At 52.4% G+C, this 22,754-nt stretch overlaps 1 protein-coding gene across 1 annotated transcript; it reads right to left on the minus strand.

The window, feature by feature from the left end:
• Window positions 1-1,366: 1,366 nt before the first annotated feature.
• URM1 (ubiquitin related modifier 1) lies at window positions 1,367-21,486 on the minus strand (the record flags this gene model as incomplete). The annotated part of the gene is made up of 5 exons (XM_080709505.1): window positions 1,367-1,435; window positions 1,738-1,786; window positions 4,573-4,654; window positions 15,683-15,753; window positions 21,452-21,486. 5 exons carry the CDS (start codon window positions 21,484-21,486, stop codon window positions 1,367-1,369), a joined length of 306 nt encoding a protein of 101 aa, XP_080565631.1.
• Between the last annotated feature and the right edge of the window lie 1,268 nt (window positions 21,487-22,754).

Here is a 22,754-nt window from a genome sequence, read left to right on the forward strand (position 1 = left end):
ACCCCCCAACAATGCTGGGACACTCGGCACTTCACCTACACAGAGTAAGAAATTCAGCATCGAATTACTGACATTTAATGAAAAGCAATATTCTGGGTGGGATGATATTAGTGCCCTAATTCAGCAGACAAAGCTCTTTTGCCGTATCATGGACAGGAAACGGGGGCTCAGCAGTCTCATCTTTGCCAAGCCCACTCTGGGCACTGGGCTGCTGGCTATAGCTGGTGGACAAAGCCTGGCCATGCACAGGACGGCGGGGATGGGTCCTGGGACTGAGGCTGGCCAGCATGAGCTGCCAGGCACACCCTTCTCGTGCAGGGTAGGGCTTCTGGGTGAAGGGGAGTCCTGAGAGCTCTGGGTGGAGGAGGATGAAGAGGCTGTATCAGAAGTCATGCTAGGGGGGAAGAGGTGCCATCCGTTTCTAAGGAAGAAGCTGATTTATTTGCCCAGAGCCAGCTGTTGCAAGCATAGAGGCCCCCAGACTTCCAGAAGGGATGGGGAGGAGGGGCAGCCATTGCCTCCCAGGTGCTGCCTCCACCCCCTCCTCGGGAGGCAGGAAGGGAGAGAGTCTACATTTGTGCCAAGTATCTTCTCAGTTTTCAGATACTATAAATATTCAGTTGTTGTACAGGGGGAAACCGAGGCACACTGAACCCCAGGGCCTCTGTTGGCTGGCCCTGTTAGGCTGCTTCCTCATCTCCAGCCTCAGAAGAATGAGCTGGAGGCCGCCTGGCGAGGGTCTCGGGAGCCCATCTGGTGGCCTGTGTCGGGGGGAGGCCAGCCAGGGTCAAGGGCTGGGGGTGGGGGAGTAGGAGGAGGGGTGGGGCTGGGAGAGCAGCTGCTGGGTGGGTGGGGAGTCAGCACTGAATAGGGGACCCCAGCTGGGGCTCCATAATGGTGTCAGTGGGGGACAGGCAGAGCCCTCTGCAGTCCAGATGGGGAAACTGAGGCAGAGAGGCCCCAGTGTTTGGATAGGGAGGGCTTTCCATCAGTGAGTAAGGTCCATTCATCTTTCCCAGGAAGATGGCCCAGGAGCTCAAGGCCTCAGCAGTCACTCCAGGCCTAGACTGAGGCACAAGAGTGAGGGCGGCTGGGTCAGCTGGCCACGAGCCCCCGACCCTGACACACCGGCGGGGAGCCCTCCCCCACCAGTGCTGTGCTCAGGCGCCCGCCCTGCCCTCCCTCGCTCACGTGCTGGAGAAAGGCTCATTTTTAGCACCTGGCCTCTTTTCCCTGCCTAGAGGGAACTCAGGGGATGGAGCGGGGAAGAAGGCGGCCAAGGGGTACAGGAGACCTGGAAGCTGGGGGCACGGGACGTCTGACTGCTCCATTCTCCCCCAGCAAGGGCTCCCAGGAAGAGGGGCTCTCAGCCGCCATGCAACGTGGAGATGAAGAGGACGCTGTCCTGGTCCTGCAGCTGGTAGTCCAGCTCTCCCTGGGAAAGGAGAGAGGAGCAGGGAGCATCAGGGCACAGTGCCCGTGTTGGGAAGGGAAGGGGAAGAGCTGGCTGCCCTGGGACAGACACACCTCACTAGGAAACCCAGCACCCTGCAAATCTCTAGGAGGGCCCAGCGCCCTTCAGCTGCCCCGTCTCACCCCCTCGGCTGCAGCCTAGGTTCTCAGTGGGGGCGGGGGGCTAGAGTGGGACAGAGATAATCTACTGCTCTTCTGGCCCACTGTGAGGCCTCAGGCCTCCCTGGAAGCAGCCAGGGCAGGGCTGGGGGAGGGGGTACTGACCAGCAGCTCCCAGTCGGCATCGTTAATCAGCACCAGAATCCCTGGTCGCCTGCGGGAAAGACAGTGGTGAGTAGCAGGGCGCACAGGCAGGTGGCTCCGAGCCCCTGGGGTGCAGGACAGTGTAGAGGGAGCCCTTCCTCCTGCGGTTCTGTAAAGCTTTCCCAGGAAGTGGAGGCCACAGTCTCCACATAGAGAAAACCAGGTCAGACAGGCAGGCCTGGGGCCAGGTGGAAACTGGGTGCCCGGCGCGACCACCGGACCCTCAGGCGAAGGCAAGTCGTCTGCTTCTCTACACTTCAGTGGCTTTTTTGGCTTTTGGTTTTCTTTTTCTTTTTTTACAGTACTGTGGATTGAACCTAAAGGTTCGCTCATGCTAGGCAATTGCTCCAGTACTCACCTACACCCCAGCCGCTTTTATTTTTTATTTTTGGTACTGGGGATGGAACCAGGGGGCTGAACTACAGCCCCAGCTCTATTTTTTTTTTTTAAACAGGGAGAGAGCTGGGTGTGGTGGTACATGCTTGTAATCCCAGCATTTGGGAGGCTGAGACAGGAGGATCTAGGTTCAAGGCCAGCCTCAGATGCTTAGTAAGGCCCTTCACAACTTAGTGAAACCCTGTTTCAAAGTAAAGAATAAAAAAATCAGTGTAGGGTGTAGCTCCTCGTAGGTAGAATGCCCCTGGGTTACATCCCCAGTACTGCAAAAAAAAAAAAAAAAAAAGAAAAAGAAAAAAAAGAAAAAGAAAAAAAAGTCTCTCTAGGTTGCTAAGTCTTACTATTTGCTGAGGCTGTCCTTGAACCTGCAATCCTGCTGTCTCAGGCTCTCAAGTACTGGAATTATAGGTGTATGTCACCATGCCTGTTTTTTTGTGTGTGTGTTTGTGTGGTACTGGGGGGTGGAACCCAGGGGCTTTTCTATCTCAAGGCTACACTCCCAGACCTATTTTATACTTTTTTGGAAACAGGGTCTCACTAAGTTGCTGAGAGCCTCACTCAGTAGCTGAGGCTGGCTTCGAACCTGCGCGATCCTCCTGGCTCAGCCTCCCAAGCGCGGGGATCACAGGCGTGCGCCACCACACCCAGCCTTGGCTTTTTTTTTTAAATAGGGTCTCACTAAGTACCTGAGGCTGGCCTGGAATCTGTGACCCTCCCGCCTCAGCCACTGAGTAGATGGGATTATATGCTTGCGCCACCCACCCGGCTGCACATCAAATTCATTTCAAAATGGACAAATTATAATGCCTGCTCCACACGATCTGCTGGGGGATGTCATGAGATATGGGAGAAGGGCTTGCTTGCAACACCATGCCAGGGTAACGCAGGAGCAGCACACCTTTCCTGGGCTCTCATCTTAGCATCCTAGGCCCTGGAAGGAAAAAGCCCAGCTTCTAGGTCTATCGCTTGCCCTTGCTGGACCGGAGGCTGCCCGGCTCCTCTGGGCCGGGTGGCTGTCAGTGGTAGCGCATACCTGAATCTCAAGAGCGGCCCTGGATTGGCAGCTTAGGCGGGCTCCTGCTGGCAGAGGCCCAAGGGGCACTGCTGTCCTTGCAGGTGGCCTCTGGGACTGGTGCACCAGAGGCTGGGTGGAGCCCCCCTCCCAGGCCTGCTGTGAGGGAGGCCTAGGCTTTGAGGCAGACGAAGGAGCTCCACGACCGTGCTGCCCACCGCCTTTATGCACGAGGTTGTCCTTGCTTAAGAAATAAAGTGGCTTCTTGGCACGTGGAGCCTAGTCCTTTGCCAGGAAGCTGCGTTAGGCTGGGCCCGGGACAGATCGGGAAGCTCTGGGCTTTTACAGGGTGTCCATGGTTAGAGGGCGAGTGTGTGCCCACAGTCAATGACCTCTGGAAGCCCACACCTGTGCTTTCCCACACGGTACCTACTGACCACGTGTCGCCATTTATATTACGATAGATACATGGAATAGTTAGTTCCTCAGCCAGGCTACCCCCACTGCAAGGACTCAGCCGCCCCATGTGGTAGCAACGACCACACTGGACAGCACAGATCCACAACTTTCCCGAGGTCACAGGAAGTTTCATGGATAGCACTGTCCTAGACAGCTGAGAGATGACATACACCTTGGTCGGCACTCTTTCTTTTCTTTTTTCTTTTTTTTTTTTTGCAGTACTGGGGTTTGAACCCAGGGGCATTCTACCTCTAAGCTATACTCCCTGCCCTCGTTTTTATTCTTTATTTTTTATTTTTTATTTTTTATTTTTGGCAGGTCTAGGGATGGAACTCAGGGGCATTCGACCTCCGAGCTACACCCCCTGCCCTGTTTTTTTTTATTTTTTATTTTGAAACCGGGTCTCACTGAGTTGCAGAGGGCCTCACTTAGTAGCTGAGGCTGTCTGCGAACTGCGATCCTCCGGTCTCAGCCTCCCAATATTCTTTATTTTGAAATAGGGTCTCACTAAGTTGTGGAGGGCCTCACTAAGTTGCTGAGGCTGGTTGTGAACCCAGATCCTCCTGTCTCCGCCTCCCAAGCGCGGGGATTACAAGCGTGTGCCACCACGCCCGGCCTGGCACCCTGTCTTAATTATTGCTTTGTATGGAGAGCAAATGAGGCCTTGAGAAGCAAAGTAACCTGCCCAAGGTTCCGAGCAAGCCTGTGCCAACCAGACAGCGTGGGCAGAGTATTTTGGAGAAATCCATTAAGCTCCTTTCATTTGATCTTTTAACACTGAAAACAGACCCCAGACAGACGGACAGCTCTTTCCTCAGAGGAGAGTCGGTGAACAAATGGGAGAAGAGGACCCAGGGGAGACTGAGGCTGAGCACAGGGGCTCAGGCATCCTGCACCCCCGCCCTCTCCAGGGAAGGGGAAGGACTCACACGCTGTCTCCCTGGATGAACAGCTCTGGCCGCTCTTTTAGCAAATTCTTCTTGATCCAGACGAGGAGGTTCCGGATGTCCCCTGGAGAGAAAGCACAGAACTAAGGTCAAACCCAGGTGATTCCTGGCCCCCAGGAAGTATACATGGGCCTCATAGGGTCATTTATACCAGGCCCTGATGGCCAAGAACTTGAGGGTTCTCAGGATAGGAAATGAATTGGGAGGCCAGTGGCCTCCAGTGAGGTCTTCAGAGAGTAGCCTCTGGCACTATTGAAGGCTTCAAGAGGCACTGGCCTTTACCTCTAGCCAGAAACTCAAGGCAGACAACGGGAGGAACTGTCACATCTAAAGGGCTGAAGGACAAAGGCCCACCCACAAGTCCTAGAAGCTGGCTCGAGACCGCCCCAGCCAGGCTGCTGAGGGCCCTGAAGAGCCCCTCGCCTTTATCTCTCCAGCCAGTCCCAGATGGGGCAGACTAGGCACTGCTTCTGAAGGGGTCTGCATATATTTCCCTTTGTGAGGGGAGAAAAACAATAGCTGAGGCGATAGCATCAGTTAATTTCCTCTAGCAGAGTGAGAGAAGAATCTTTCAGCAGCAGGGACACTGACAAATCACTGCCCCATTACCCTGCCTTCCAGGGCTCTGTGGGCCGGGAAGCCACCTTGAAGAGGAAAGAGGGTCAGGGTCAAAGGGCCTCTCAGCTCAGCTGGACATCCCTGTGGTCTGGTGATCCTGATCTGGGGCAGCCACCAGTCCCCTTGTATAACACAAGGAGGCTCAGAAGCACCTGTTCCCTGGGTCACCTCTCCAGAAGCAGGGCTGCCAGCCATAGCATGCTGGGATCTGGCTCTACTAGCTACTGCTCAAACAGACCAGCAAGGCTGCTGGAGGTCCTGCCCTCTCCAAGATGACCCCACGAGGAAGGTCCTAGGGAGACAGCCATCCCCAGGGTAGCCAGGTTTGGGGCTAACCACTGCTGTCCAGAGTCGGTGTCTCAAAGGGTTCTGCTGTGTGGGACCATGCCTGAGACAAAGGTCAGGGGCTGAGCTGGAGTAGAGCCCTGGGATGTCCTGCCTAGAGTCCAGAGTCCACGCACAGCATACACACTGCCGCCTCGCGCAGGGCTCGAGCACTCTCTGGTCTGCACGCCACCCTTACCCCAGACAGGAAGGCTGCAGCCTGTGTGGACTAGTCCTCTTTGCTGGGCACCACTGTCCCTGGCTCCCATTCACCAGGGGAACACACAGCCACAGGCAGGGTCCACACACTGAGGTATGTGTGGTGCTGAGGAGGGATTCCAAGGCATTCTACCTACGGGCTACAGCCCCAGCCCTATTTTATTCTTTTTTAGTTTGAAACAGGGTCTCACTAAGTTGCTGAGGCTGGCAGCAAACCTGTGATCCTCCTGAATGCTGGGATTACAAGCGTGCGCCACCACACCCGGCTAATTCCTCCTTTTTTTTTTTTTTGGGTGGTATTGGGGTTCCTGGAAGCCCTTCTACCTCCGGGCTATACTCCCAGACCTATTTTTACATTTTATATTTGGAAACAGGGTCTCCTAAGCCAGTGCACGCGGCTGGCTTCGAACCTGCGCAATCCTCCTGTCTGCCTCCCAAGCGCGGGGATTACAAGCGTGCGCCACCACGCCCGGCTAATTCCTCCTTTTCATGGAAGCAGACTGGCATCCTCATGGTCCCTTGAGCAGGGGTGTGTGGAGGAGGGCTGCCTCCCGCTCTCTGCAGTCCACGTGGACTCCTGGCGGGCTCCTCTCGGAGGCCAAGGTCCAGAGCTTCCCCTTGGCCTCCATCTTGGCGCTGTCTGGTGGGCCGCCAGCCCATACATCTTGTAGCTGCCGCTCAATAGAGCCGCCAGGGCCGACACATCCATCAGCCGCCTTGGCAGGCGGGGCTGTGCTCCTGCGTGCGCGGAGGCGGGGAGAGGACCTCAGGCTGCACCTCCACAGTCGGTGCAGAACCAGGACCAGCTGGGAACAGTCCTGGCTCCCTCCTCTGGAGCCCGCTGGCTCCAGGCTGGATGGGCCTGGCGTGGGGGAAGGGCTACTGGTCAGGTTGGGGTCGCCCACGTGATGGACCATCATGGGGTCCCGGAGGCGTGGGCTGGGGGCGAGTCTGCTGCCCGGCACTGGCTCATTTATCATGATGCTCCTGTTTGCTGAGGTCACTCCCTCCCTCCTCTGCCTGCCCCCACCCCAGGCCTGCCCACATTTTTGATAGTCTGTTACCATGGTGAGGCTACCACATCACCACCAGTATTGTTCCCCCATGCCTGGATTTGGGGGTGGGGAGAGGTGGGACTCATGGCTCCCTTCTCAGGCTGCAAGGGCCACTCGTCCTGGCCTGAAACACACCCCCAGGGACATCTTGCTCAGCTTGTGGAGGCCCAGACAATATGCAAATAGGCTCCAAGCCAGATGGTCTGCTTCCAAAGGCGCCCAGGGGAGGAGGAAGGGTTAAGCAGAGTCAGGGGCTGGTGGCCTGGGGATGGCGCTGGGATAGATGGGGGCTGGGGAATCTCACCTCCACCTTCCCACTCTGATCTCCTGATGTGGCTGTCACCCTCCTGGGGGCCCATGCATCCATCCACAAGACAAGACATTTATTGAGCAACTACTACGTGCCAGGTGCAAAGATGGAAACAGAGCCTACGCCGTGGCGCCAGGAGGCCCCAGGGGAGGTGGACATCATTTACTTAGTCTTGATAAACACGATCTCTTTTGTCTAGGACCAGGGAAGGCCTTTGGGAGGATGAGTGGAACGGAGTGGGGAGCGTTCTGGATACAAGGAAGAGCACGTGGGACACCTAAGGCAGGGCGGAACTGAAAAGTTCAAGGTAGCAGAAGAGAGCAGGAGAGAAGCCGACAGCAGAGGGCCCTGAAAGGCGCCCTGCGCTCGACGGGGCTTCTCTTCCTCAGGAAACCCTGCGGCGTGAACTAAGCATGTGCGCCCCAGTCCCAGCCCACGGTCCCGTGTTTCTCGGCCTTGACGTCCAAAGCGAGATCGGGCCCAAACACATGGCAGCCCCGTCCCGTTCCTACTATAAGACAGGGGGAACCACGGGCTCAGCACTGTGGCACTCAGAACCCTAAAATGCTTCCGGGCCTTGTGGACAACGGCAGAGCGGGGGAAGAGAAGATCAGGTGAAGGGAGCGGGCTGGGACTGGGCAGTCCTGGCGCTGAGTTGGATTCTACTACTTCCTATTATGGAACTTTGGGAAGGGGCTTCTAGGAGTTTTTTTTTTCTTGAACCCAGGGGCAGTCTACCTTCAAGCTATATCGCAGTCCTTTTTTTTTATTCATTTTGAAACAGGGTCTCACTAAGTTGCAGAGGGCCTCACTAAGTAGCTGAGGCTGGCTGAGTACTTGTGATCCTTCTGTCTCAGCCTCACCTAGCTTCCATTTATTTATTTATTTATTTATTTATTTATTTATTTATTTATTTATTTTTTTTGTGGTACTGGGGATGGAACCCAGGGGCATTCTACCCCTGAGCTACACCCCCAGCTCTATTTTTTATTCTTTCTTTTTTTATTTACTTTTTTTTTTTTTTTTGGTGGTACTGGGGTTCCTGGAAGCCTTTCTACCTCCGGGCTACACTCCCAGACCTATTTTATATTTTTTGAAACAGGGTCTCTTACACCAGCGCGGCTGGCTTTGAACCTGCGCGATCCTCCTGTCTCTGCCTCCCAAGCGCGGGGATTACAAGCATGCGCCACCATGCCCGGCCTTATTCTTTATTTTGAAACAGGGTCTCACTGAGCTACAAAGGGCCTCAGGATAGCTGAGTCTTATCCTTGAAGTGTGATCCTCATGTTTTAGCCTCCGGAATGCTGGAATAACAAGAGTGCGCCACCACACCCAGCTCTATTTTATTCTTTTTTTTTTTTTTTTGGTGGTACTGGGGGTGGAACCCAGAGGCTTTCTACCTCTGGGCTATACTCCCAGACCTTTTTTATATTTTATTTGAAAAAAGGGTCTCACTAAGTTGCTGAGAGCCTCACTAAGTAGCTGAGGCTGGCTTCGAACCCGTGCGATCCTCCTGTCTCAGCCTCCCAAGCGCGGGGATTACAAGCGTGCGCCACCACGCCCGGCTTTTATTATTCTTTATTTTGAAGCAGGGTCTGAGTTGTAGAAGGCCTCACTAAGTAGCTGAGGCTACAATTTACCTGTCTCAGCCTCCCAAGTATGGGGATTACAAGTGTGTGCCACCACGCCCAACTCTTTTTTTTGTTTTTGAAGAAGGGTCTTGCTAGCCGAGCATGGGCATGGTGACGCACACTTGAAATCCCAGCATTCAGGAGGCTGAGACCAGAGGATCGTGGTTAGCAGACAGCCTCAGCTACTTAGTGAGGCCTTTTGTAAGTCAGTGAGACCCTGTTTCAAAATAAAAAATAAAAAATAGGGCAGGGGGTAGAGCTTGGAGGTCAAATGCCTCTGGGTTCCATCCCCAGACCCACCCACACACACATACACACACACACACACACACACACACACACAAAAGAAGGGTCTTCCTAAATTGCTGAGAGTGTCTCCAAATTGCCTAGGCTGGCCTTGAACCTGCATGCTGGTAATCCCAGCGTTTGGGAGACTGAGACAGGAGGACTGCAGTGGTTCATGGTCAGCCTCAGCTAGTGAGGCCCTTTATAACTCAGTGAGACCCTGTTTCAAAATAAAGAATGAAAAATAGGGCTAGGGTGTAGCTTGGAGGTAGCATGTCTCTGGGTTCCCCCCAAGTACTGAAAAAAAAAAAAAAGGGGGGCCTGGGGGTATAGTATACCCCTGGGTTCAAAACTCAGCACTGTTCAAAATAAATAATTAAATAAAAGATGCTTCACACACAGTCCTGGCACCAGGTGTAGCGCATCAATGTTGTGCTTATTTCTTATTTCAGCTTCTGGGGGAGAACCTGTCTTCTCTGCACACTCTGATGTCTTGGGTTTCCACATGTTTGTCCAGTGGCCTGTGTTACGGTTTGGGAATATGTTATGGTTTTGGGGAAACTGTCCCCAGGGACCCCTGTTAGGGTTCCGTACACAATTTCCCTCAAACCACAACAAAACAGAAAAACAGAAAAAAACTGCGGGTTCTTGTCCTGAGCTAAGGGCAAATGCACATTAGCCTGGACTCTTGCTGAAGATTTAAAGAAGTTTATTAAAAAGATAGAAATACAGAAGACTGTTAAAGCCCCCTGCCATTCAGAAATGGCACAGGGGCGGCGATTCGAGCGAATTCACCAAAGATACAACATGTGGACCCGGCTTTTTTGTACACATGAACTCCATCTTGTTCACATATTTTGACTTAGTAAAAACCCTGTAAGGTTCCTCCCCTTATTTCCCTGCCAAGGTGGAGCCCAGGTGTCCTTTCGCCTAGGTCTCTTTTCCTGAAGGTCATGATCATAGGTCAGGTCGGCCTCCTCCTCCCATCCTTGCTAGATTATCTAATTATTATGTAGATCTGTCTTTAGACAGAGAAAGTCCTAGCTCCCCTGTCCTATGACTTGCTAATTACTTTCAGCTAAGTCAATCTAAGTTTCCATAGCTGTTTGCTTCCTGACCAAACCAAGTCTTTCTCTCTCCAGGTCTGCCATTTGGACACAATTATTTCTGAAATATATCTATTAATAATCAGAGCTTTCTCAAATCTTCCTAAGCCATTCCCAATACTGTTACAGCCTGGCATTCCATCTTTAGAGAGTGGGGTACAGTCAATCATTAATCAGGGGGTGCTAGGGCTAGCTGAGGTTCTCTGTGGGATCAAGTATCTTCTCATCAGAAACAGGAAGGGAGGATTAAGGGTGATGAGGGCTCAGTGTGGTGGTTCTTGTCTGTAATCTCAGTATTTGGGAGGGGAGAGGAGGAGCACAGGTTCAAGGCCAGCCTCAGCAATTTAGCAAGTTTCCTCCTGTGGCCCCAGCTAGTTCTAGAAGTGCTGAACCCCCAGGCTCAGGTGATCCTCCTGCCTGTCTCCCAAGTAGTCCTTCCACTTTAGACGTGAGACCCACAGGATGCCCGTGGTTGGTCGTCATTCCCAGGACAACTGGGGAGGAAGGATCAACAGAGGCTTGTGTGCTGGTGGCCAGGCTGCCCACACCCAGACAGGGAGGGGGTCTGGGAGTCCTTGAGGGCCGGCTGCCCACCTGGAGAGGAGCACTCTTGCTCTGTGGCACTGGCTCACAGTTCCAACTCCAGGGCCCAAGGGCGCGGCTGTGGGCTGCATGGCCTGGGTAGGATGTCATGGTGCCGCCCATGCTGACGGCTACAGTGGGGATCGAGACACAGTCACAGCGGCAGGCCAGCAGCGTCACACACGCGACACGCTCGTCCACACGATGGCTGCTGGGTCCTGGTGCTCAGGGCTGCCGCAGGGGCACCATGGCCTGCCAGTTGGAGTGTACCTAAAAAGTCCCTCCTAGAATCCCTTGTCCCAGGGGACGTGTCCTTGTCATCATCCAGGGGACCCTGGCCGCTCGACATGGCAATGCCCTCAAGTGCATCGACAGCCTCCTGAAGCTGAAAGGCAACCACCTCGGGGTCCCATCTGACACCGAACCTCAGCTGGGAGCAGCTGTGGTCCAGCCTTCCCACCGCTCCCCGGCCAGCAAACACACACGTCCCCTGGTCCTCACGACTGCCTCCACATTCAAGAGACACTGATCTTTCCCGCAGCAGGTTAAAAGGGCCTTGTCCCCATCGGGCCTGGTCCCCATCGTGTCCACCAGGCTCAGGGCAGGGCTCCTGTGGGAGCCCACCCCAGGCCTGAGTTGAAAGAGAGAAGAAAGCTCTGGCCTGGGGGAATGAAAGAGAGTAGGGTGGAGGGAACCTCACGGGCTCCATTTACAAATGAATGGGGGAAGAATGGGGCAGTTTGTGGGCTAAACTGGCCTCAGAAGGAGGTTTACAGATGTGTGAGGGGACGCTCCTCATTGTTTAATTAAGCAGAAAGTGGATCTTTTCAAAAGCAATTTTGCACAGGGACTGGGAGGGGTGGGGGAGTGGAGGGAGGTGGGGAGGGGATCAGCAAACAGGCCCAAGAGCAGAGAAAGGAACAGCTGGCCCCAGAGAGGCTGTGAAATGCATGCTAAGCAGTTTAAAGCGCCCAGGAGCCGCGGCTCGACTCCTCCTCTCCCTTGGCCACCCTTAATGTGGGCAGAGGAGGAGGAGGGGTAAGATGGCCGCGGAGGCAGGGGAGCAGGGAAAGGTGAGGCGGCAGGCTCCTCTCCTCTTGGCTTGGGGCTGGAGCCCGGAGCTGAGGACAGCCTAGAGCCAGAAAAGCCAGCTCCCTGCAGCCAAAATGGCTAGAGCGGAGTGGTGCCTACTACCCTGCCAATTCCCACCAACCCAGGTGGCTGTCCCAGCAAGATGCCCCCCAAACACAATCATGCAACCTCCCGCTAGGCTAGATCGGCACACAATACTGCACAGCGCTAGATACTTAGATATGAGCAGGGGCAGCGGCACTCCTCTGTAATCCCAGCACTTGGGAGGCTGAGACAGGAGGATCGCAGGTTCAAGGACAGCCTCAGCAAGTAGTTGAGACTCTCATCAACCTAGTGAGACTCTGTTTCAAAATAAAAAATAGGGGCATATGGTGTCGCTGGAGGTAGAATGCCCCAGATTTTACCCTGTCTGTCTGTCTGTCTGTCTGTCTGTCTCTCTCTCTCTCTCACACACACACACACACACACACACTTATATTCAGATCTGGAAGCAACTTTCCCAAACTGCAGTTGTCACACAGATAATGAGGTCAATAAAGAACAGAGTCAGCCCTTCTGTTTTAGACAGACCCGCAGAAGTCACCAGCGTGGGCCTGAGCACTGCCGGGGCTTCTCTCTTGCAGTCCCTCCGCTTCCCCTCTCCTTCTCCCTCTCTCTGGCGGAGTTGGAAGCTCTCCCTGGCCCAGGACCCACAGGTCCCCTTGTTTGTGACACTTGTCATCACAACCCACAATCTTCTGGCTGTTGCTATTTCAGCTGGAGCCTCCGAGACCTGCTGGGCCAAGTGGCAGCCCCTGGGCTGGGAAGGCTGCCAGATGACAGATCTGGGCATGGGTTCCGGGCGAGGGTAGAAACTGCCCAGCAGCGCCAGGCCCCTGCCCTCCCCTGGCTTCATGAGCATCTATGTAAGGCCTGCCAGGTGCCAACCAGCTCTGTGGCCGCAGTGTGACCTGTGTCTCTGGGCACCAATGAAAACCAGGAGTAGAGACCCACAGCCAAGGGCCTAAGACTGAGCGACAGGGACATCCTACCGTCCCTTCCTTTCATCCCAGGTAGACAGACGCCTGCCCTTTCATCTACCCCATACCACGGGCACCGAAGGTCCAGGAGCCAGAGTCCTGGCCTTCACGCCCGCTCACACTTTGTATTTATTTATTTATTTTGCAGTGCTGGGGATAAAACCTGGGACCTTAAGCACACTTGGCAAACATTCTACCAGTGGGCTACATGCTCAGCCCTATTTATCTTTGAAGCAGGGTCTTACTAGGTCTATGAGAGTCGTACTACTTGCTAAGGCCATCCTCAAACCTGCAATCCTGTCTCAGACTCCCAAATACTGGGATTACAAGCGCGGCTCACCAGCCCGGCTACTTGACGTTTCCTACGGTCCAACTCAAGTACTTCCTTGCCCTGCCTTCCCATCTCCCTCTACCCCAAGTTCTGGGATTACAAGAGCGTCACAGGAGTCAATCACATGACTGATTCCTCTCCCCCAGAAACATCTCAGCCAGAGGTGGAGCCCAAGCTCTTACCAGGACCCACTCTAAGGGCTGTACACGTCCTCAACAGACGCCCAACCCAGTCCTGCTTCTAAGAGACTGTACTGCTGTCACGCAGCTAGACCTTTGAGGAACACTGTAGAACCTTCCCATCTGTTTTTCTTTCTTCTCTTCTTTGCTGTGGTACTGGCATTGAACCCAGGGGCACTGGACTTCTGAGCTACACCCTCAGTCCTATTTTATCTTGAAACAGTATCTTGCTGAATTGTGGAGGGCCTCACTATATGTTGCTGAGGCTGGCTGCAAACCTGAGATCCTCCATTCTCCTGTCTCAGCCTCCAAAGTACTGGGATTCCAGGCATGTGCCACCATGACCGCAAACCTTCCCCTTTGAAGGCAGGGCCGATTCCTCTTATTCATGACTGTTTCCTCAATGACTACATGTGGTGAGTCACCCAGGAGGCACTCAACGTATAATTAATAATTAATTAATTAATTTTGCGGGTCTGAGGATAGAACCCAGGGGCATTTGACCACCGAGCTACAGCCCCTGCCCTATTTTTATTCTTTTTTTTTTTTTTTTTTGGTGGTACTGGAAGTGGAACCCAGAGGCTTTCTACCTCTGGGCTATACTCCCAGACCCATTTTTTATATTTTATTTGGAAACAGGGTGTAAGTTGCTTAGAGCCTCACTAAGTAGCTGAGGCTGGCTTTGAACCTCCGCGATCCTCCTGTCTCAGCCTCCCAAGCACAGGGATTATAAGCGTGCGCCACCACGCCCAGCTCCTATTTTTATTCTTTCTTTTTTTTTTTTTTTGGTGGTACTGGAGTTCCTGGAAGCCCCTCTACCTCCGGGCTACACTCCCAGACCTATTTTTACATTTTTATTTGGAAACAGGGTCTCCTAAGCCAGCCTGTGCGATTGGCTTTGAACCTGCGCGATCCTCCAGTCTCTGCCTCCCAAGCGCGGGGATTACAAGCGTGCGTCACCACGCCCGGCTTATTCTTTATTTTTTGAAACAGGGTCTCACTAAGTCTCACTAAGCTACGGAGTGCCTCACTAAGTAGAGTAGCTGAGGCTGACCTTGAACCTCGGTCCTCTGGACTATCCAGAATGCTGGATTACAAGCAAGCATGGGCCACTACACCCGGCTAACAAATATATATTTTATCTTATTTTTTGCGGTTCTGGGGATAGGACCCCAGGGGCATTGTACCACTGAGCTAAACGCTCAGCCCTAATTTTTAGTCTTATTATTTATTTATTTATTTATTTTTACTTTTGGGTGTGGGGATGGAACCCAGGGGGATTTGACCTCCGAACTATAGCCCCTGCCCTATTTTTTATTCTTTATCTTGAAACAGGGTCTCACTAATTTTCGGAGGGCCTCACTAAGTAGCTGAGACTGACCGCGATCTTCCGGCTGGCCTCTGAGCCTCCCGAATGCTGGGATCACAAGCATGCGCCACCACGCCAGGCTGTCTTTTTATTTTTTGAAATAGGGTCTCACTGAGTTGTGAAGGGCCTCACTAAGTAGCTGAGGCTGTCCGCGAACTATAATCCTGCAAACCATGATCCTCCAGGCTCTGCCTCCCGAATGCTGGGATTACAAACATGCGCCACCACACCCAGCCCCACTCGATATATACATATATATTTTTTGTGGGTCGGGGGGATGGAACCCAGGGGCATTTGACCTCCGAGCTACACCTCCTGCCCTATTTTTTTATTCTTTATTTTGAAACAGGGTCTCACTAAGTTGCAGAGGGCCTCACTAAGTAGCCGAGGCTGTCTGCGAACCGCGATCCTCCAGTCTCAGCCTCCAGAATGCTGGGATTACCAGCGAGCACCACCACGCCTGGCTTTCAATATATTTTTGTTCAAGAAAGATTAACATGTATTTGAATAAACAAATGTAAAAAGACCCACTATCTCCTTTAGTCAACCTCCCTCCCCCAGCCTCTCTGGCCGGATACTCTTTCTCTAATCCAGATCCCCCGGAGAGTATGGGGGCCTACTGCGCATGCTCCATTCTCAGAGCAGGTGACCACTGGAACCTCCCTTTGCTCTATTATGGTAACAGAAACAAAGTATAACTTGATTCCTCCTTGTAACATACCTGAAAGGCAGATTACCACCCCCCTTCCATAGCAAGGAACAACTGAGCTCAGAAAAGTGAGGTCACTGGCCTGAGGTTCTAGGTGGTGTGGGAACAGAACCTTCAGGTGAACACTAAGCTACCGCTCCCTCTGGTGCCGCTGGCTGTACGGCGGTGACACTCTTCCTTCCTCCCACCCACTCCCCTGGGAACGGGGTTGAGTGACCCTACTCAGAGACCCCCAGAGATGGGCTTCGAAAGCCAATACTCACAGGGCTCCTCCTGCCCAGGCAAGGTGACTTGATGTTTTTTAACACCATCAAACAGGAGCTCCGCACCGCCTCTGCAAAGGAAGGCCAGAGAAAGACAGCCAGGTGAGTGCCTGCGAACCGGACATGGCTGAACCCGAGAACAGAGACAGGTCCGGCAGAAGAAGCCCAAGACAGAGAGACCAAAGGTCAGCAATGCCGCTGGTGCCAGCGCGTCGGGTACCAGTGACTGACTCTCAAAAGTTGTTTCCTGATGTGGCAAGCATGATGCAAAGAATTTTTACTAATAATTAAGCACTCGAATGCTTGGTTTTAGTCTTCTGCTTTTTTCTTTTCTCCCTTTTTTTTTTTTTTTTTTTTGTGTGTGTGTGGTACCAGGGATTGAACCCAGTTGTGTTCTACCTCTGAGTTATACCCCTAGCCCTATTTATTTTAGCCCTATTTAGCCTTATTCACTAAGTGGCTGAGGCTGGTCTTGAACCTGTGATCCTCTTGTCTCAGCCTCCCAAACACTGGGATTACAAGTGTGTGCCACCATGCCTGGCTTTATTTTTCATTTTTTTACTTTTTATTTATTAATCGATTTATTTCTTTGTAGTACTGGAATGGAATCCAGGAGCTTTCTACCTCCAGGCTACACTCCCAGACCTATTTTATATTTTATTTGGAAACAGGGTCTCACTAAGCTGCTGAGAGCCTCACTAAGCTGAGGCTGGCTTTGAACCTGCGCGATCCTCGTGTCTCTGCCTCCCAAGTACTGGGATTACCAGCATGTGCCACCACGCCTGGCTTTTATTTTTCATTTTGAAACAAGGTCTAAGTTTCTGAGGTTGTCCTCAAACCTGTGACCCTCCTGTCTCAGCCTCCAAAGTACTAGGATTACAAGTGTGTGCCACCACGCCTGGCTTGTTTTCTTGGTCCTAAGGAGTGAATCCAGGGGCATTCCGCCTCTCAGCTCCACTCCCGGCCCTTTTACTTTGAGAAAAAGTCTTGCTAAGATACTGAGAGTCTCACTGACTTTCTGAAGTTGGCCTTGTACCTGTGATCCTCCTGTCTCAGCCTCCCAAGTGGTGGGATTATAGGCAGGTGCCGCTGTACCCGGCTTCTCAGCACTTTTGTGTGTGTGTGTGGTTCTGGGGATGGAACCCAGGGACATTTGGCCTCCGAACGACACCCCTGCCCTATTTTTATTCTTTATTTTGAAACAGGGTCTCACTAGTTGCGGAGGGCCTCACTAAGTAGCCGAGGCTTTCGGTGAACCACGATTCTCCAGTTTCAGCCTCCTAAATGCTGGGATGACAAGCGTGCGCCACGCGCCCGGCTTTCTCAGCATTTTTGAAGATGGAAAGATTAAGGCTTGAAAAGACTGACTCACATGCTCAGGGTCTTGCTGTCTGGCAGGGGTGGAGCCTGATCTCCATCTTGGGGCCAGCAGCTCCAAAAGCAACCTATTGAGACCCAGTTTCCAAAAAAGAAATAAAATCATTCTGGGGATGTAGTTCAGAGGTAGAATGCGGCTGGGTTCAATTCTCAGCACCACAAAAAAACAAAACAACAGTGATTTCATTCGAAGCACCCCCTCATGTTACCCTTCGGTCACATGAGGTGTAACTGTCTTCTGTATTTCCATCTTTTTAATAAACTTCTTTAAATCTTCAAAACAAAACAAAGACAACACTCTGGAGATCCTGTGCATCTTGACGTTTCCTCAAGCTAGGTAAGGACTAGAAATGCCCCTGTTCTTGTTCCCTGCTACTGTCTGGTGGGCACATCACAGCACTAGAGGCTGAAAGTCTACTGGGCTTAGCAAGGACTTCAGAAACCATTGTTCATATCCCTTTGCCATTTATAAGAAGTTCCTAGAGCCGGGCGTGGCGGCGCACACTTGTCATCCCAGTACTGGGAGGGCTGAGACAGGAGGATCACAGGTTGGTGGGCAGCCTCAGCTACTTAGTGAGGCCCTCCAGAAATTAGTGAGACCCTGTTTCAGAATAAAGTATAAAAATTAGGGCTGGGGGGTATGGCTCGGAGGTAGAATGCCCCATTTCACTCTCAGGGTAAGCCAGGCAAGGCAAGGGGGAGGTAGACACTATTAACTCCACTGGATGGAGAAGGGGAATTTAACCGGTTTTCCCTGAGGGAGAGCTGGGTTCACTTTGGAGTCCCAGCGCTTGGCCTAGGGAAGGCCCGTGCAGCAGAGCTACCCGGAGCCAGGTCCAGGGGCCAGGACTCCTGACGTGGGCAGCAGGTCTCCTCGGTGCCCTGCACCGCTTCTCCCTGAGTCTCCTGGTTCCCATCGCAGACCTCCCGTGCGTCTGAACTGAGGAGGTTTTAGTGGGCTTTTGACAGGTGCGACGCCTCCCACCCTTTCCCAATTTCAGAAAACAGAGATGTCCTGAGGCAGCCCATTGGGAGGCAAAGGCAAGGACAGCATTGTCATGGGGTACACGTGGGTGACTGTCATCCGAACAAGATCATGCTTTGTTGATGCAGAGATGTGGAGGGGAGCGGAGGCCCATCTGTGGCTGCGCGCAGGGCCATTTCAGCTGCGAGCCGCACAGAGCCTCCATTTATCTCCTTCCAAGAGCCCCATTTTCTCCTGGGCAGGGGTTGGCACATGTGGCAGCTGGGATGGGGGAGGGAGAAGGCAAGGGGCTCAGGAGCTGGGGGTCAGAGAAGACGGGTGGGAACTGGAGGCACTGGGACCCAAGCAAACAACCAAGAGTGGCCAAACCTGGTGGTGCCAGGCTCGGAGACAGCCTGTTTTTCTTTTTACAAATGGATGAAGGGAGAAGCAGTCTGGCTCAGAGAGTGACCTGTCACTGCTGGGTTTGCTGGGCCCCAAGGGGAGGGGCTGGCATTTCTATCAGCACATCTGGAGTGGGGGAAGGTATAGGCTAAAAGCCTCTACAGGGATTCAGGGAGACAGACAAGGGGCCTGTTTGGGCCCCAGAGACCCAAGGCTCTCTTATGTCTTATGGGATTTACTATCCAAACTCAACTAAGATAACCTCTATCTCCACTCCTGGTAGGTGTTAATTGATACCAATGACAGGTATAGACATTCCCAAAACCGCCTTCATCGTTTCCCAGTTCATCTTTATCGTGTGTGTGTGTGTGTGTATTATTGGGAATACCTGGGTCATTCTACCTCCGAGCTATACCCCCAGCCCTTTTTATTTTTTGTTCTGAAACAGGGTCTTGCTAGGTTGCTGACAGTCTCCCAAAGTTGCTGAGACTGTCCTCGGCATTACATGATCCTCTTGTCTCAGCCTCCCAGGTACTGGGATTACAGGCCTGTACCACCATGCCTCGCTCATCATCCTTTTTTTTTCTTTCTTTTACAGTACTGGAGATTGAACCAGGGGGATTGTACCTCCAAACTACACCCCCAAACCTATTTTTTATTCTTTATTTTGAAACAAGCCTCACTAAGTACCTTAGGCTGGCTGTGAACCTGCAAGTCCTCCTGTCTCAGCCTCCTAAGTGCTGAGATTACAAGCACACACCACCATACCCAGCTTTGTCATATGTTTAAACCATTTACCTATATTTATTTCCCTTTTATCTGCTAGAATACAACCTCTGCCTAAAACAAGGCCTGGCATAGAGCTGGCACTCAACAAATATTTGCCAACGAATGAAATATTCATTCTCCTTACTTCTCTGACATCAATGGTGTGACTTCCTTTTGCCCGTACCTCCCCAACTCGGGAAGAAAGAAAAGAAGACAAAGAAATCTCACATCGGGGTCTTTAGAGTCTGGACTGACGGGACCCCCAAACATATCTGTATTATACACTTTGAGTCCTTAGAAGATACTCTGCAAGAACAGCTCAGAAGGCAAGATGAAAGATGGGGAGTGGATAAAGAAAGGTCTGAGAGGCTTTCAAGAAGGCCCATGGAAGAGCCGGTGGGGCGAGCACATGAGGACTGCATGTGCTCAAGGGTTAGCGGTCTCAAGCTCTTCCTGGATCAGTGGGGATGGTTCCCCTCAGGGAAACAAGGAAAGAATGATGGCCATGCAGTTTCTTTGCAAATCTGCTCAGGTGCAGCGTGAAGCATGTCTGCTAATAGATGTAGGAAATAAAAGGTCAGAGGTAAAAACATGCCAGGAAAGGGAGAAGGGCCCTGGATTTGGCATGCATCTGGGGCATCCTTGTTTCCCATGAAGATGCCATTCTCACGGAACACTGTGGTGTGGGTGGAAGTGGACAGATGGGTTGAGGAAGGTTTTCCTGCTTTGCTGGGACTCACTATGGCTCTTGGAGGTAAAGGAGGCTGGAGGAGGAAAAAGGGGCAATGATGTTGGTCTGTAAACTCTGGAGGGCAAGGGCCTTATCTAACTCATGACTTCCCCACTGTTGCCAGCACGGCGCCTGGCAGAGAGATGACCTCTCTGGTGAACTAACACCAGGTCTGATTCAGGAAGAATGAAAGGCTCGTTGACCATGGATAAACCAACTCTGCAGTCTGAAGTGTCTCCCTTTCCAGCTCTGCAGTTTCTCCTAGAATGCCCAGGCTTTGGGGGTACAGCTGGACCAAGTGTCAATGAGGTAAAATAGCCAGGGGGCCAGACCAATGTAGTTCTAATTGGATCCAGGCAGCCAGACAATATCCTCAATTAAAATGCACTTAACATTCATGAGACTACCCCCTTCTAAGGGACAGAAATGCTGAACACTGTAGGGCATGGACAGAGTGCCATTTATCTTTGTATCCTCTGTGTCTGGCCCACTGCCTGGCACATGGTAGGCACTCAATAAATGACTGGTGAATGAACTACCCAATGAAGGGAAAACATGAAAGGAATCGGGAGTGTCCAATGAGAGGAAAGACATTTAGACAGAGGTTTTAGATTCCTACCCCAGACTTTTCCTTTCAATATAGACCTTGGCTTGTTTCTCTCTCGGTCACTCACTCACTCACACACAGACACACACTCAGTCCCAGTTTTTCTATGTGATTCTGGGAATGATACCGACTCATCTTTCAGTGCCTCAGTCTCCTTTGCTGTCTCTCTAGACTCTGAGTTTTCTCAGTTTTGACACTATGAACAAACCTTCTGTTTGTTGGAGGGACAAGCCAGTGGCCTGAGATCTCCTCCCTGTTCTGTGCTTCTTCAGTTACTGGTACGTGTCCCAAGTCCTGTGTTTTGTTGTATCCTGTGCAGACCATACTGCCAGTGTTGGTCCCTCCCAGTTACTCATCCCGTATCTCCACCGGACTCAAGACCTACAGAAGCACTCAGCAGGTTTACTATCCTGAAAGAAGCTCGTATCTGCTTAAGGCCCTCAAATCTCGGAAGGAGAAGAGAGTTCGGTCTTGGTCACACATACCACAAGAAAAAAGGCCTCAAGAACTATGTAAGCGGAAAACTGTTGGCCGAAAAAAGAAATCAGTGGCTGATGGGTGTTCCTACTATGTTCTAGGAGGCCAGATGCCAAATAGATGGGCCTGGTCCGAATCGAGATTGCTAAAGAACGTAGAGAGGCCGATTGCCAACCGTCGCGTTATTTGAGCCCCACAGGGTACTGAGCACCGCGCAGTACCCAGAGCGCGCCTCCCCGCCCGTGCGTGCGCCTCTATTCTCAGACATACGGCCTCGTCGCCCAGGGAGACCGAGCTGCCCTGAGTCGAGGCGGGTGGCAGAGCTCAAGGCGCGCGCCGACGGCCTCGGCAACTCGACCGTGTCAGCCCCCAAGGCAGGAGAGGAGTTTCGAGCTGGACGACTTCAGTCTATCTCGAGGGCGCCCCAGCTCTGTTACTCACCCGAACTCCACCTCCACTGACAAGGGCGCTGCCATGTTGGGGAAGCCGAGTTTGCAGGAAACTCCCCTGAACTTCCGGCGCACCCACCCACTTCCGGTCCCACCCGGAGCCGCAGGCGGAAGAGGCGGTGCCCAAGGCTCCATCCTCCCCGGTTATTGGCGGAAGGCCGCAGGAAGGGGCGGGCGAGGGAAGGTCAAGGGCGCTGTTGGCTTCGTGAGTGCCTCTCCCCCGCCTTTCGGGTTGGGGCTCTGAGACGCAGGTTGGGAAGCGAGTTGTAGCAGAGCACAGCTAGGCGGAGGAGAGCTCCTCGCATCTTTCCGACGTGATTGTGAGCGACACTACTGTTTGTCTTCCGTTAGTTCCTAATCTGTCTTCAGCAGACCCACGGCTTGGTAGATCCCATTCGCTTTTCAATTATATGACCCCCAAATCTTTATTTTCCGACCCAGAAGTCTCCCCTGAGCTACGAACTCGCTGTCCAACCACTCCTTTCGATACTGATCTGGAAGCCACTCAAAGTTATTTATTGCATGTCCGTGTGCCAGGTATCCTCTTATTTGCTGTTATGGCTGCAGTAGCAAAGGATGTAGGCACGTTGTCTTTTCATTTTGGTACCGGGGATTGAACTCGGCATTCTAGCTCCGAACTCATAGCATCCCCCAGTCCTATTTTATTTCATTCCCTGTTTCAAAACAAAAGAATTGGGCAGAGCCGGGCGTGGTGGCGCACGCTTTGTAATCCCCGTGCTTGGGAGGCTGAGACAGGATCTAGCAGGTTCGAAGCCAGTCTCAGCTGGCCTAAGAGACCGTTTCCAAGTAAAATATAAATAAAATAGGTCTGGGAGTGTAGCCCGGAGGTAGAAGGCCCCTGAGTTCCATCCCCAGTACCACCAAAATAAATAAATAAATAAAATAAAAATAAATAAAAAGAATTGGGCAGGGGGTGTAGCAAAAAAGCGGGTCTGGGGATGGAACCCAGAGGCATTCGCCCTCTGAGCTACACCCCCTGCCCAATTTTTCATTCTTTATTTTGAAACAGGGTCTCTGAGTTGCGGAGGGCCTTACTAAGTAGCTGAGGCTGTCCGGAAACCTCGATCCTCCGGACTCAACCTCCCGAATGCTGGGATTACAAACGTGCGCCACCACGCCCTATTTTTATTTTATTTTTTATTTTTTGTAGTACTGGGAATGAAACACGGAGGCTTTCTACCTCTAGGCTATACTTCCAGACCTATTTTTATTTGGAAACAGGGTCCCGCTAAGTTGCTGAGAGCCTCATTAAGTAGCTGAGGCTGGCTTCAAAC

This window comes from Muscardinus avellanarius (assembly GCF_963383645.1).
Source record: "Muscardinus avellanarius genome assembly, chromosome: 13".
In the NCBI taxonomy this organism is placed as follows: domain Eukaryota; kingdom Metazoa; phylum Chordata; class Mammalia; order Rodentia; family Gliridae; genus Muscardinus; species Muscardinus avellanarius.